Below are 14481 nucleotides of genomic sequence, written 5' to 3'. Positions count from 1 at the left end.
TGCTGATGTCACTGTTCTGAGGTGTGTGCTGATTTGTTTAGAGCTTTATTTATCCCCTTGGGGCAATTAGTTTAGGCTCACATGGTGCTTCACATTTAACACCAACACATATACATTCAATCATTCATTCAAAACACACACAAAAAAAAAAAAAAAAAAAAAAAAAAAAAAGTATAATAATAATACTAATATTAAAAATACATAAATAAATAAATCAACCAAATTTGTTACATAAACGAACCGCCTCAGGGACAAAAGTAAATTTATAACGATTTGTCGAACATTTAATTGTCCTTAAACGCCGCCCCAGGGGCATCCACTCAAAATCCAAATACAACGGGTGTGTGCTGTCTCCCATTATTTTGTGCGCCGTTCTCAGCACTTGCTGTTCATAGTACACTGTGAGGCTTCGTAAGGGAACTCCCGTAATTTTTGAGCACATAATGACAATACCTTGTAGACGACTTTTGTTCTTAGTAGACAATGATGAAAACCAACAAATAAAGGAAAAAGACAGAATACTTTCAATGAATGAGTTATAAAAAGACCTGAGAATGCCTCTCTGTACATTAAAAGAATTAAGCTTTCGTAGTGCAAACAATCTCTGATGTGACTTTCCGATAATTGCATCAACATTTTGATCAAACTTCAACTTGTCATCAAAAATCGTTCCTAGGTACTTATATTCCTCTACTACATCCACTTGTGCATTATTAATGACCACCGGTTGAAGCATCAGTGGTCTTTTACTAAAATTAATAATCATCTCTTTCGTTTTTGATACATTCAAATCTAATTTCATACTATTACACCAAGAGGTAAAATCATATAAGACCGAACCATATTCCTGATCTGAGTGTGAAAGTAAAGAGAGAAGCACAGTATCATCTGCATATTTCACCAAATAACTATTATCTTGTGAGCTCTGACAATCATTTGTATATAGTATGAACAAAATCGGAGAAAGTACACAACCCTGTGGTGTGCCTACAGAGGTATTTACTATATCAGATAAGACCCCATTAACCCTAACCCTCTGTTGCCTATCTGCTAAAAAACTCATGATCCATGAGACTATACCATGATCAAAATTAAACTGACTAATAAGTTTTTGTCCTAAAATGACTGGCTGCAGAAGATTAAATGCAGACGAGAAGTCCACAAACAAAAGCCGCGCAAAGGCCCCACTTTTTTCCACGTGACGACAGACAGTATTTAACAAAAACAGCTTTGCATCATCTACACCTCTTCCAGCGCGATATGCAAATTGCAACTGATCTAGTAGCGGTCCAGCAATCTTCAGTAGAAACTTATTAATCTCTTTTTCCAAGGCCTTCATGACCAAAGAGGTCAAGGCAATAGGACGATAATCGTTCAAAGATTTCGGATTTGCTTTTTTAGGTATTGGCACAATAATTGAACTTTTCCACAAATCAGGTACTAGTCCTAGATCTAAGGAAGACTGATAAAGTAAGTGGAAAACTCCACTGAGCTGTTCAGCACAGTGGTTTAATGTTCTACCACAAATACCGTCTGGACCTGGGGCCTTACTGAGCGGTGTGGACTTCAACTGTCTCAATATATTAACCTGATTAATTTCAATTTTATTACGAGAGCTCAAAGTGTCTTTAAAAACTGTTAAATCATCAACTATAAACGATTTAGCAAAACGTGAAAAAAATTCATTAAACTCATTACTTAAAATTAAATTAGTGTTATAGTTTTGTTCCATTGGTACATGATGATTTGATGCAAATGTACTCACTGAAGCCATATTCTTAATTCCCTTCCAAGCATCTTTAAGATTACCTTTCATAAACACACCCTCAATCTTATTTTTATAATTATCTTTAGCTATTTTTATTGCCCTTTTTACTTCCCTATTTATCTTTTTTTTTTCCTCATTGGTCCCTACAAAAAATACCCTCTTCTTCATATTCAATATGCTCTTTAACTCCTTTGTGACCCATGGTTTGTTATTTGGATACAAGGTGATCTGTTTTGTAGGAATAATAGTATCGACACAAAAAGTAATATATCTAGAAATTGTAAGCACCTGTTCGTTCAGATCGGAACATGTGTTCAAAAACAAATTCCAATTGGTGCACTCAAAACAACCCTTCAAAACTTCGATATTAGAAGGTTTCCATTCTTTAACATATCGTACTTCTCTTTTTGCCTTTTTTACGATAGGAGTATACACAGAATACATTAAAATCATATTATGATCGGCTGAACCAAGAGGAGGTAAAGACAGAGATCTGTAAACTCCCGGAATCGGGCCATAACATCTGTCCAAGACTTTATCAGCGCGTGTAGCGCATGTAACATATTGATGATAGCCTTTTAGATGTTTGTCCATAATACACTGGTTAAAATCACCTAAAACAAATTTTGGTGCATCGGGAGATAGATTGTCCAGTTTATCCAGGGTGTTTTTAACAGTCTCAAAAGCTACATCAAAGCTGGCACGAGGATGTATATATACTAAAATAAAAAACAACTGAGGGAACTCACGAGGGAGGTAAAAAGGACGTACAGAAACAGCAATAAGTTCAATGTCCGACTTGTAAACCGTATGTCGTACTATTGCTGTATTACACCAGCTATCCTTAATATAAACACACACGCCTCCACCGCGACTTTTCCCCGTCGTATTTTTGTCTCTGTCCAGCCGGATAGGTGTTCCAAAACCCTCAATTCGTAGGGTACTATCACAAACTGAGTCATCCAGCCAAGTTTCTGTGAATACCATCATATGTGTGTTTCTGTATTCATGCATAAAACTCACATTGGCTTGTAGTTCGTCAAGTTTATGGCGAAGCGAGCGGACATTGCCTAGGAGTATTCCAGGCAGCGGGGTAAATCTTTGCGCTCTCTTTAGCCTGCGTCGAACTCCTCCTCGATTCCCGCGTTTCCTCTTTGTTCTCCTTTTCGGGACTCGGATGTCCACAGAAGGCTGAATCAGTTCTTCTGGAATATCCCAAACGGGATCAACAGCACCAGCATTCGAACGCAGACCTAGCAGGAACTCCCTGGTCATCACTGGCATGCTCTCTGCCAAAACTCCGCCAAACGCAAAAACTGCGGTCGTTCCCCAGATAATCAACAGCACCAGAAACACTAACTTCCACAGACTCATCATCTTGGCTTAAAAAAAAAAAAACTTCAGCATAAAAATAAATAATATATGCATAAACTAATAAACAAATAAAAACACCTAAAACACATTAACATACAAGTGAAGCACACACGCAGCCCAGCCAGTCGCCGCATGAACAGCGCCCGGAAGTGATATGTGATGTCACTGTTCTGAGGTGTGTGCTGATGTCACTGTTCTGAGGTGTGTGCTGATGTCACTGTTCTGAGGTCTGTGCTGATGTCACTGTTCTGAGGTGTGTGCTGATGTCACTGTTCTGAGGTGTGTGCTGATGTCACTGTCCTGAGGTGTGTGCTGATGTCACTGTTCTGAGGTGTGTGCTGATGTCACTGTTCTGAGGTGTGTGCTGATGTCACTGTTCTGAGGTGTGTGCTGATGTCACTGTTCTGAGGTGTGTGCTGATGTCACTGTTCTGAGGTGTGTGCTGATGTCACTGTTCTGAGGCGCGTGATGATGCCACGGTTCTGAGGCGCGTGCTGATGTCACAGTTCTGAGGCGCGTGCTGATGTCACTGTTCTGAGGCGCGTGCTGATGTCACTCTTCTGAGGTGTGTGCTGATGTCACTGTTCTGAGACGTGTGCTGATGTCTCTGTTCTGAGGTGTGTGCTGATGTCACTGTTCTGAGGCGTGTGCTGATGTCACTGTTCTGAGGTCTGTGCTGATGTCACTGTTCTGAGGCGTGTGCTGATGTCACTGTTCTGAGGTGTGTGCTGATGTCACTGTTCTGAGGCGCGTGATGATGCCACGGTTCTGAGGCGCGTGCTGATGTCACAGTTCTGAGGCGCGTGCTGATGTCACTGTTCTGAGGCGCGTGCTGATGTCACTCTTCTGAGGCGTGTGCTGATGTCTCTGTTCTGAGGTGTGTGCTGATGTCACTGTTCTGAGGTGTGTGCTGATGTCACTGTTCTGAGGTGTGTGCTGATGTCACTGTTCTGAGGCGTGTGCTGATGTCACTGTTCTGAGGCGTGTGCTGATGTCTCTGTTCTGAGGTGTGTGCTGATGTCACTGTTCTGAGGCGCGTGCTGATGTCACTGTTCTGAGGCGTGTGCTGATGTCACCGTTCTGAGGTGTGTGCTGATGTCACTGTTCTGAGGCACGTGATGTCACTGTTCTGAGGCGTGTGCTGATGTCACTGTTCTGAAGCAAGTGATGATGTCACGGTTCTGAGCTTTGTGCTGATGTCACGGTTCTGAGGCACGTGATGTCACGGTTCTGAGGCGTGTGCTGATGTCACTCATCTGAGGCGTGTGCTTATGTCACTGTTCTGAGGTGCGTGCTGATGTCACTGTTCTGAAGCAAGTGATGATGTCACGGTTCTGAGCTTTGTGCTGATGTCACGGTTCTGAGGCACGTGATGTCACTGTTCTGAGGCGCGTGCTGATGTCACTGTTCTGAGGCGTGTGCTGATGTCACTGTTCTGAGGCGTGTGCTGATGTCACTGTTCTGAGGCGTGTGCTGATGTCACTGTTCTGAGACGTGTGCTGATGTCACTGTTCTGAGACGTGTGCTGATGTCACTGTTCTGAGGCGTGTGCTGATGTCACTGTTCTGAGGCGTGTGCTTATGTCACTGTTCTGAGGCGTGTGCTGATGTCACTGTTCTGTGGTGTGTGCTGATGTCACTGTTCTGAGGCGTGTGCTGATGTCACTGTTCTGAGGCGTGTGCTGATGTCACTGTTCTGAGGCGTGTGCTGATGTCACTGTTCTGAGGTGTGTGCTGATGTCACTGTTCTGAGGGGTGTGCTGATGTCACTGTTCTGAGGCGTGTGCTGATGTCACTGTTCTGAGGCGTGTGCTGATGTCACTGTTCTGAGGCGTGTGCTTATGTCACTGTTCTGAGGCGTGTGCTGATGTCACTGTTCTGTGGTGTGTGCTGATGTCACTGTTCTGAGGCGTGTGCTGATGTCACTGTTCTGAGGCGTGTGCTGATGTCACTGTTCTGAGGCGTGTGCTGATGTCACTGTTCTGAGGCGTGTGCTGATGTCACTGTTCTGAGGCGTGTGCTGATGTCACTGTTCTGAGGCGTGTGCTGATGTCACTGTTCTGAGGCGTGTGCTGATGTCACTGTTCTGAGGCGTGTGCTGATGTCACTGTTCTGAGGCGTGTGCTGATGTCACTGTTCTGAGGCGTGTGCTGATGTCACTGTTCTGAGGCGTGTGCTGATGTCACTGTTCTGAGGTGTGTGCTGATGTCACTGTTCTGAGGTGTGTGCTGATGTCACTGTTCTGAGACGTGTGCTGATGTCACTGTTCTGAGACGTGTGCTGATGTCTCTGTTCTGAGGTGTGTGCTGATGTCACTGTTCTGAGGCGTGTGCTGATGTCACTGTTCTGAGGCGTGTGCTGATGTCACTGTTCTGAGGTGTGTGCTGATGTCACTGTTCTGAGGTCTGTGCTGATGTCACTGTTCTGAGGTGTGTGCTGATGTCACTGTTCTGAGGCGCGTGCTGATGTCACTGTTCTGAGACGTGTGCTGATGTCTCTGTTCTGAGGTGTGTGCTGATGTCTCTGTTCTGAGGTGTGTGCTGATGTCACTGTTCTGAGGTGTGTGCTGATGTCACTGTTCTGAGACGTGTGCTGATGTCACTGTTCTGAGGTGTGTGCTGATGTCACTGTTCTGAGGTGTGTGCTGATGTCACTGTTCTGAGACGTGTGCTGATGTCACTGTTCTGAGACGTGTGCTGATGTCTCTGTTCTGAGGTGTGTGCTGATGTCACGGTTCTGAGGTGTGTGCTGATGTCACTGTTCTGAGGCGTGTGCTGATGTCACTGTTCTGAGGCGTGTGCTGATGTCACTGTTCTGAGGCGTGTGCTGATGTCACTGTTCTGAGACGTGTGCTGATGTCACTGTTCTGAGGCGTGTGCTGATGTCACTGTTCTGAGGCGTGTGCTGATGTCACTGTTCTGAGGTGTGTGCTGATGTCACTGTTCTGAGGCGTGTGCTGATGTCACTGTTCTGAGGCGTGTGCTGATGTCACTGTTCTGAGGTGTGTGCTGATGTCACTGTTCTGAGGTGTGTGCTGATGTCACTGTTCTGAGGCGTGTGCTGATGTCACTGTTCTGAGGCGTGTGCTGATGTCACTGTTCTGAGGCGTGTGCTGATGTCACTGTTCTGAGACGTGTGCTGATGTCACTGTTCTGAGGCGTGTGCTGATGTCACTGTTCTGAGGTGTGTGCTGATGTCACTGTTCTGAGACGTGTGCTGATGTCACTGTTCTGAGACGTGTGCTGATGTCACTGTTCTGAGGCGTGTGCTGATGTCACTGTTCTGAGACGTGTGCTGATGTCACTGTTCTGAGGTGTGAGCTGATGTCACGGTTCTGAGGTGTGTGCTGATGTCACTGTTCTGAGGTGTGTGCTGATGTCACTGTTCTGAGGCGTGTGCTGATGTCACTGTTCTGAGGTGTGTGCTGATGTCACTGTTCTGAGGCGTGTGCTGATGTCACTGTTCTGAGGCGTGTGCTGATGTCACTGTTCTGAGACGTGTGCTGATGTCACTGTTCTGAGGCGTGTGCTGATGTCACTGTTCTGAGGTGTGTGCTGATGTCACGGTTCTGAGGTGTGTGCTGATGTCACTGTTCTGAGGTGTGTGCTGATGTCACTGTTCTGAGGCGTGTGCTGATGTCACTGTTCTGAGGTGTGTGCTGATGTCACTGTTCTGAGACGTGTGCTGATGTCACTGTTCTGAGACGTGTGCTGATGTCTCTGTTCTGATGTGTGAGCTGATGTCACGGTTCTGAGGTGTGTGCTGATGTCACTGTTCTGAGACGTGTGCTGATGTCACTGTTCTGAGGTGTGTGCTGATGTCACGGTTCTGAGGTGTGTGCTGATGTCACTGTTCTGAGGCGTGTGCTGATGTCACTGTTCTGAGGCGTGTGCTGATGTCACTGTTCTGAGGCGTGTGCTGATGTCACTGTTCTGAGGTGTGTGCTGATGTCACTGTTCTGAGGCGTGTGCTGATGTCACTGTTCTGAAGCAAGTGATGATGTCACAGTTCTGAGCTTTGTGCTGATGTCACGGTTCTGAGGCACGTGATGTCACGGTTCTGAGGCGTGTGCTGATGTCACTGTTCTGAGGTGTGTGCTGATGTCACTGTTCTGAGGCGTGTGCTGATGTCACGGTTCTGAGGCGTGTGCTGATGTCACTGTTCTGAGGTGTGTGCTGATGTCACTGTTCTGAGACGTGTGCTGATGTCTCTGTTCTGATGTGTGAGCTGATGTCACTCATCTGAGGCGTGTGCTTATGTCACTGTTCTGAGGCGTGTGCTGATGTCACTGTTCTGAAGCAAGTGATGATGTCACGGTTCTGAGCTTTGTGCTGATGTCACGGTTCTGAGGCACGTGATGTCACTGTTCTGAGGCGCGTGCTGATGTCACTGTTCTGAGGCGTGTGCTGATGTCACTGTTCTGAGGCGCGTGCTTATGTCACTGTTCTGAGGCGTGTGCTGATGTCACTGTTCTGAGGCGTGTGCTGATGTCACTGTTCTGAGGCGTGTGCTGATGTCACTGTTCTGAGGCGTGTGCTGATGTCACTGTTCTGAGGCGTGTGCTGATGTCACTGTTCTGAGGCGTGTGCTGATGTCACTGTTCTGAGGCGTGTGCTGATGTCACTGTTCTGAGGCGTGTGCTGATGTCACTGTTGTGAGGCGTGTGCTGATGTCACTGTTCTGAGGCGTGTGCTGATGTCACTGTTCTGAGGCGTGTGCTGATGTCACTGTTCTGAGGCGCGTGCTGATGTCACTGTTCTGAGGCGCGTGCTGATGTCACTGTTCTGAGGCGTGTGCTGATGTCACTGTTCTGAGGCGTGTGCTGATGTCACGGTTCTGAGGCGTGTGCTGATGTCACTGTTCTGAGGCGCGTGCTGATGTCACTGTTCTGAAGCACGTGATGATGTCACGGTTCTGAGCTTTGTGCTGATGTCACGGTTCTGAGGCACGTGATGTCACGGTTCTGAGGCGTGTGCTGATGTCACGGTTCTGAGGCACGTGATAATGTCATGGATCTGTGGTGCGTGATGTCAGCTCCTCCGGGTGTAATTTTCCAGTCTCTGCTGTGATGCGGCAGATCTTCAGTATTCCTCCCGCATGACTCCAGACCACAGCACAGCTCTGAGAGTCTTGTTTCTGTGGCAACCAAGGCCACAGAGCTGGAAGCGTCATGGAGACTGATGCGGCCCTCACCGAGCAGACCTCTAACCACACACACACACACACACACACACACACACACACAGACAGACAGACAGACAGACAGACACTCTTACACTCACAGACACGCACCCAGACTCACTCACTTAAATAGTGACACACTGACTCTCTCTCTCACACACACTCACTCACAACCAGACTCAAACACCCACACACACACACACACACAAGTCTTCAGTCCTTATGTTCCAGAACTAAAAAGAAACCATTATCAAATGTTGTCCTAATGATGTCAGGAACCGGTTCTGATTGGATGACATTATAAGGGGCCGGGCCACACAGAACACGTTTTTCAACATTGATTTTCAGTGTGAACGCATTAGATGGACATGTTTGGACTGTGGTGCTCTCATCTCGTGCATGACACAAGCTGCTCAAGATATAAGTTAAAGTAAAAAAACACATCTCTAGAGCCTTTCCACTGACCTCTGTCACATGTTTTACATGGTGAAAACGCAGTTTGACTCGTGGTGGACTGATATGGCTTATGCTGATATTTTCGCAAGACTGTTTTGAGTCAGGCATTTTCACACCTGCATAAACACATTTTGGTACAAATGTTACCTTTTGAAAGCGAACTGAACCAAGAAGAAAATGCATCTCATCTCTATTAGATGTAATTTTAACTAACGTTCCTCATAAGTATTCAACTGCTTCCATATTTGCAAACGACATCAGTGACCACTGTGTCATAGCTACAGTTAGAAATACTAAAATATCAAAAAGCAAACCATGTATTACAGTCAAGCGAAAACTGAATTACAAATATACAAGTTACATATATTCAATACAAATAAAAACCAAGCAAAAAAACACACAAAAAAGCAATAATATACAAGATTTTTAACATTAACTTCTAAAACCTTTTCTGGTAAAATCTTAATCTTAAATTCCTAAATAAATCCTTTAGTGTGTTTGCTGCCTTTGCTGTTGTTGTTGCTGCTGATACTGCTGTAGTATATCTGAGACTATAGACATTAAAACAAGCGCTAACACTTTACTTGAAGGGGTGTGCATCAGACTGACATGACACGTCACGAATATGAAGGAGTTTTTATGCATGTTTATGACAACTGTCATTAAGTGTCATTCGCTCAATTATGTCATTTTTAATGCAAAGATGACATTATGTGAGATGTCTTGTTAGTGATAGTGACAAACTTTAAAATGTAAAGTTGTCATAACAAACACATCTCACATAATGTCCTCTTTGCATTAAAAATGACATAATTGAGCGAATGACACTTAATGACAGTTGTAATAAACATGCAAAACTCCTTCATATTCATAACCTGGGTATTTTCATGCCTTTTCCTGAAATCTACTAGGGCCATATCTCATGTACTCTGCACTTTGATGTTAGGTCAGGTTCATTTTATATTGACATCGATATTTTTAATAATACATTTTAAAGTATTATGTCCAGAGATATATTATTGAGTTTAGAGGCTATAGTGATTTTGCTGTTATAAACACTACTGTTACAGAAAAACATATTTTTTTCATATTAAAATTAGTGCAGGAGTGCAGGGAATCGATTTAAACAAATTAACTAATTAATCACATTTTTTCTGTAATTTATCAAGATAAATCACGATTTAAAAAAATGGGCATTTTTAATATTTTGATATTGTAATCATTTCAGTTACTCTCCAAATTAATGTAGAAACTATTTAAAGGCAATATATTGTAAATATGTGTTGTATTGGCATCTTTTTATGAATGAAGGCCAGTATCACTGATACTAATGTCTCTATGAAACATTATAGCCCCTTTCACACTACGATTCCGGCAAATACACGGATAATGCGACCCGGCATTTGTTCCCGGGCCGCTAGATTTGGTCCATTCACACTGCCAGTGAAATACCGTAATATGTGCGCTTTCACACACAACCCGTAACGGTCCCGGGTCGAGTTGACACGTGACATCCGGATGTGACGTATAACGGCGAGCGATCTCCGCTTCAGCGCGGATAGTAAGGAGCTCCGTGGTCTCGACTTGTGTCCAGTTTGCGCTCATTTCTGCTTGTTTAATTTTAGTTTCTTTTGTATCCGAACACTCTCTGCGTTTAAAACACCGACGAGCTCTTCTGGCACTGCAGGGTTGTGTTATTGAAGAAACAAGCTCTAGGAGTCGCACGATAACTACGTACACGTTGCGGCATTAGTTTCGGCTTTTGTTCACACAGCGCTCAACCCGGGTCGAATACCGCAATGTTACTAGGTCCCCGACCCGGGTCGAATCCGGTAATCAATCCCGGGACGTGATGCTTTCACACAGAAGGCGACCCGGCAATGCTCCGGGAATATTGCGGGTCCGACGTGCAGTGTGAAAGGGGCTTATGACATTGCATTACAGTATAAACGAAAGCTACCAATTTCAATATTTATTAGGCTTAAAAAAAACACTTAAGTGAACTTAAAACAATCTTTATATAAACCTATTATAATAAATGTTATTAGACAGAAAACTTAATAATAACACCTTTCTGAACTGCACAAATAAATGAAATACAGATGAATTATCATTAAAGCTACACTTTTCTCTGTGATTAACATTGACATGAACATGATTGAAACCTGTTCTGAATCTATATAACGTTATATTTTTATTGTGTATAAAAACAGATATAGGCTAATTCAGAGGATGAAAAATCAGTATAAGCCTTTACCAGTGTTTTTTAAATAAATACTAGAATAAAAATAATAGGTTAAAGTATAAATAGTTTTTAGTAAAATAACAAAGACAAGACTGTGTAACTCTACGCACGTGAAACTTTTCTCCCTCAAACAGCAAACTAACGTTATCGTTACTTCTACAATACACACACAGGAAACAGCAATATAAACAACAGCTCCATGCTCTCTCCACGTCGTTCTTGTAAAATGATAACAAATAATAACTAACTAAACAAACACTTCGCTGAGAACAACACTTAACGTTACCGCTGTATTGAAGAATCCGCTTCTCAGTCCACTCTCCACTGGCGCGCGCGAGCGGCGTGAGAGATGAGGTCAACGGGTGAAAGGTCATCATGTGATTCATTTTATTGTTTACTTTATTTAATTTTACTAATAGTTAGATTGGGCAGGCGTTCACAAAAGGGCCTTTGATTATATAAAGATATCAAGGGGTGAAGGGGTGTCAACAATAATCGATTCAGCGATGCATCGCGATGCGGGGCATGAACGATTCAGCATCGATGCGGCAAAGTGCCATAATCGATTATGTCACTGTTTATTTTCTGGCGGACGATAAAGTTGTGAAGTTTCAAATACTTCCGGTTCCGGGAGAATAACAACAACAACAAGGAAAATGGGTGAGGCGGAGGGAGATGACCGTGATAGACGGGTTATTAAAAACGCGCTAACGACCCGAGGTGTGTAGGATTGTACGTATATATTTTTTGCACAATAATAAATTAATCTATCATGACGAAAAACGGCGCAATTCACCTCTATTCCACAAGGTGGCAATGTCTGATACGCAATGATGAAGTGACGTTTCACTCATAGTTACCTCTGACAGAAAACGAAACAATAATTATAATCTGCAAAACTTGAAATGGGTTAGTGATTTACTTCAGAGAGCAAGTACTAAACACAATCATATGTTAGTGTCACTGTCTCTTGATGATGGATGTGGTCAAAAAGCTGTCAGCGATCAAAATATTGATTTTGAAGACGTTGAAAATGAGTTTGGAGAATATGCTGGAGATCGCGAATATGAGTCAGATGCTGAATCTACTGGTAAACGAGCTCTGACGAGGTCATATGATGATGGTATTAAACATCTGCTCAAACTGAACCCTTCCAAGCTCCAAAAGGGAACGAAATAGGTTTTATTTTATTCTTCTGTAGCTGTTACTCTAAAATCAGGAGTTTTATATATTATCACGACAGGTAGAGGTCTATCCATGTTAAATATAGATCCGGGTCGCTAACGACCTGAATATGTAAGAATGTTTGGTGAACAGTCATGCATTTAAGGGTTAATTGCATTTTATTTTATTTTATTTTATTACATTTTATTTTATTTAATAACTTTTATGTCAAAGATACAGGAGACACAGCAGCCAATACAATCTGTTGTTTAATATCTGCTTGTATTGCCTCATGACTGATGAAAAATTTGCTTTGTGCAGTAGAATTTTGATGCATCACAATGCATCGTAGAATCGAATCGAATCGAATCGAATCGTTACCTGGTGAATCGTAATCGAATCGAATCGTTACCTGGTGAATCGTAATCGAATCGAATCGTTACCTGGTGAATCGTAATCGAATCGAATCGTGAAGGCAGTGCCAATGCACCCCCCCCCCCCCCGCACGTGCTTGTTCTCTGGTCTAATGAAACAAAGATTGAACTCTTTGGCATGAATGGGAAGCGTCATGTCTGGAGGAAACTAGTGAGTGTTGCCATCACCTGGCCAATCCCATCCCTACAGTGAAGCATGGTGGTGGCAGCATCATGCTGTGGGGGTGTTTTTCAGCGGCAGGAACTAGGAGGCTAGTCAAGATCGAGGGAAAGATGAATGCAGCAATGTACAGAGACATCCTTGATGAAAACCTGCTTCAGAGAGCTCTGGACCTCAGACTAGGGTGAAGGTTCATCTTCCAACAGGATAATGACCCCCAAGCTCACAGCCAAGATAACACAGGAGTGGCTACGGGACAACTCTGGGAATGTGCTGGAGGGGCCCAACCAGAGCCCAGTACTGAGCAAAGGCTGTGAATACTTTTTTGCATTTTTAAAGTTACGCTGTTTAACTTTTTTAGTTTATTGTTAGCTAAAAACACTTAGTTCTTTCAAAAATATATGTGCTCATTAATGTATATTAACTTCTTTCAAGTAATAAAGTATTCTCGTAAGTTTATAATATGCCGTTGAAAACACATACGGGTGAGGGGTTCGAATGCCGGTCGCCATGTTGCTCCTTCATCTTGAAAGTACAGTAGCCAAAGAGGGACATACCCGTAAACTCAAGCTTCGCCTTTCGCGTTTAACACTCGATGGCACCGTGTCGAATGTGAAGAGGGGGATTGCCGTGTTAATCTTGGACTAAATCGGCCACCGTAGGAGTTAAAACGAAATCAGAATGGAGAGGAACAGAAACTAATATTCACTGGATTGTCATAAACCTTTACACCGCTAGATGGGGGAAAATATCACACAGTGGAGCTTTAATAAATTTGCAAAGATTTCAAATAATCTTCTTTCACACTATCATTATGGGGCATTGTTTGTTGAATTGAGGGAAACAATTGTGAATGTAATCCATTTTGGAATAAGGCTGTAACATAAAATGTGGAAAAATGGAAGCACTGTGAATTTCTTGTTTGTATTTCCAATTGTGTGAAAAGTATTACTGCATGTATCAGTGATATTCAGTGCTAGAGATGCTTGTAGAACCGCAGGTTGTTCAGTTTGATCTGAATGTGCTGATGTTCCCTGCAGGCGGGCCGCAGAACAGCGACACAGACACACCTGAGGACACATCATCACAGGTGAGACTCACACACACACACACAGCCTCATTACTAACCAAAACTAACAAACTATATCAAATCAAATTTAAACATTGGATGAAAACTGTTTGTGTGTGCACACTTGTTTTTGGGAAATATGAGGACTCAAATGTGTATAATGCAATGGGTATGACACAGGTATTACAGGAGAGGGTGAAATATGAGGACATTACCCATGGCCCCACTTTACAAAAGGCTTATAAATCACACAGGAGGAGTTTTTATGAGAAAGTAAAAATGCAGAATGTTTCCTGTGATGGGTAGGTGTGTGTGTGTGTGTGTGTGTGTGTGTGTGTGTGTGTGTGTGTGTGTGTGTGTGTGTGTGTGTGTGTGTGTGTGTGTGTGTGTGTGTGTGTGTGTGTGTGTGTGTGTGTGTGTGTGTGTGTGTGTGTGTGTGTGTGTGTGTGTGTGTGTGTGTGTGAGATGGGTAGGGGCAGGGGCAGTGTAAGGGGATAGAAAATATGGTTTTTACAGTATTTTATATTAATATATTAATTATTATTATATTACCATTAAGCCTATGGAATGTCCCCACATTTTACAAAAACAAACCTGTGTGAGTGAATAAAGTACTGACAGGAGACTATAG

At 43.3% G+C, this 14481-nt stretch overlaps 1 protein-coding gene across 1 annotated transcript in view; it reads left to right on the top strand.

The window, feature by feature from the left end:
• spred1 (sprouty related EVH1 domain containing 1) overlaps positions 1–14481 on the top strand; it is a 61342-nt gene that overhangs the window by 24589 nt on the left and 22272 nt on the right. Inside the window, exon 4 of the mRNA XM_067456282.1 lies at positions 13822–13871. Within this exon, the coding sequence (XP_067312383.1) occupies positions 13822–13871 (50 nt within the window). The remainder of the gene's footprint in view (positions 1–13821; positions 13872–14481) is intronic.

Source organism: Pseudorasbora parva, chromosome 10 (genome assembly GCF_024679245.1).
Source record: "Pseudorasbora parva isolate DD20220531a chromosome 10, ASM2467924v1, whole genome shotgun sequence".
In the NCBI taxonomy this organism is placed as follows: Eukaryota; Metazoa; Chordata; class Actinopteri; order Cypriniformes; family Gobionidae; genus Pseudorasbora; species Pseudorasbora parva.
Note: the sequence above shows the minus strand (reverse complement) of the source record. Positions and strands in the feature narration are given on the sequence as shown.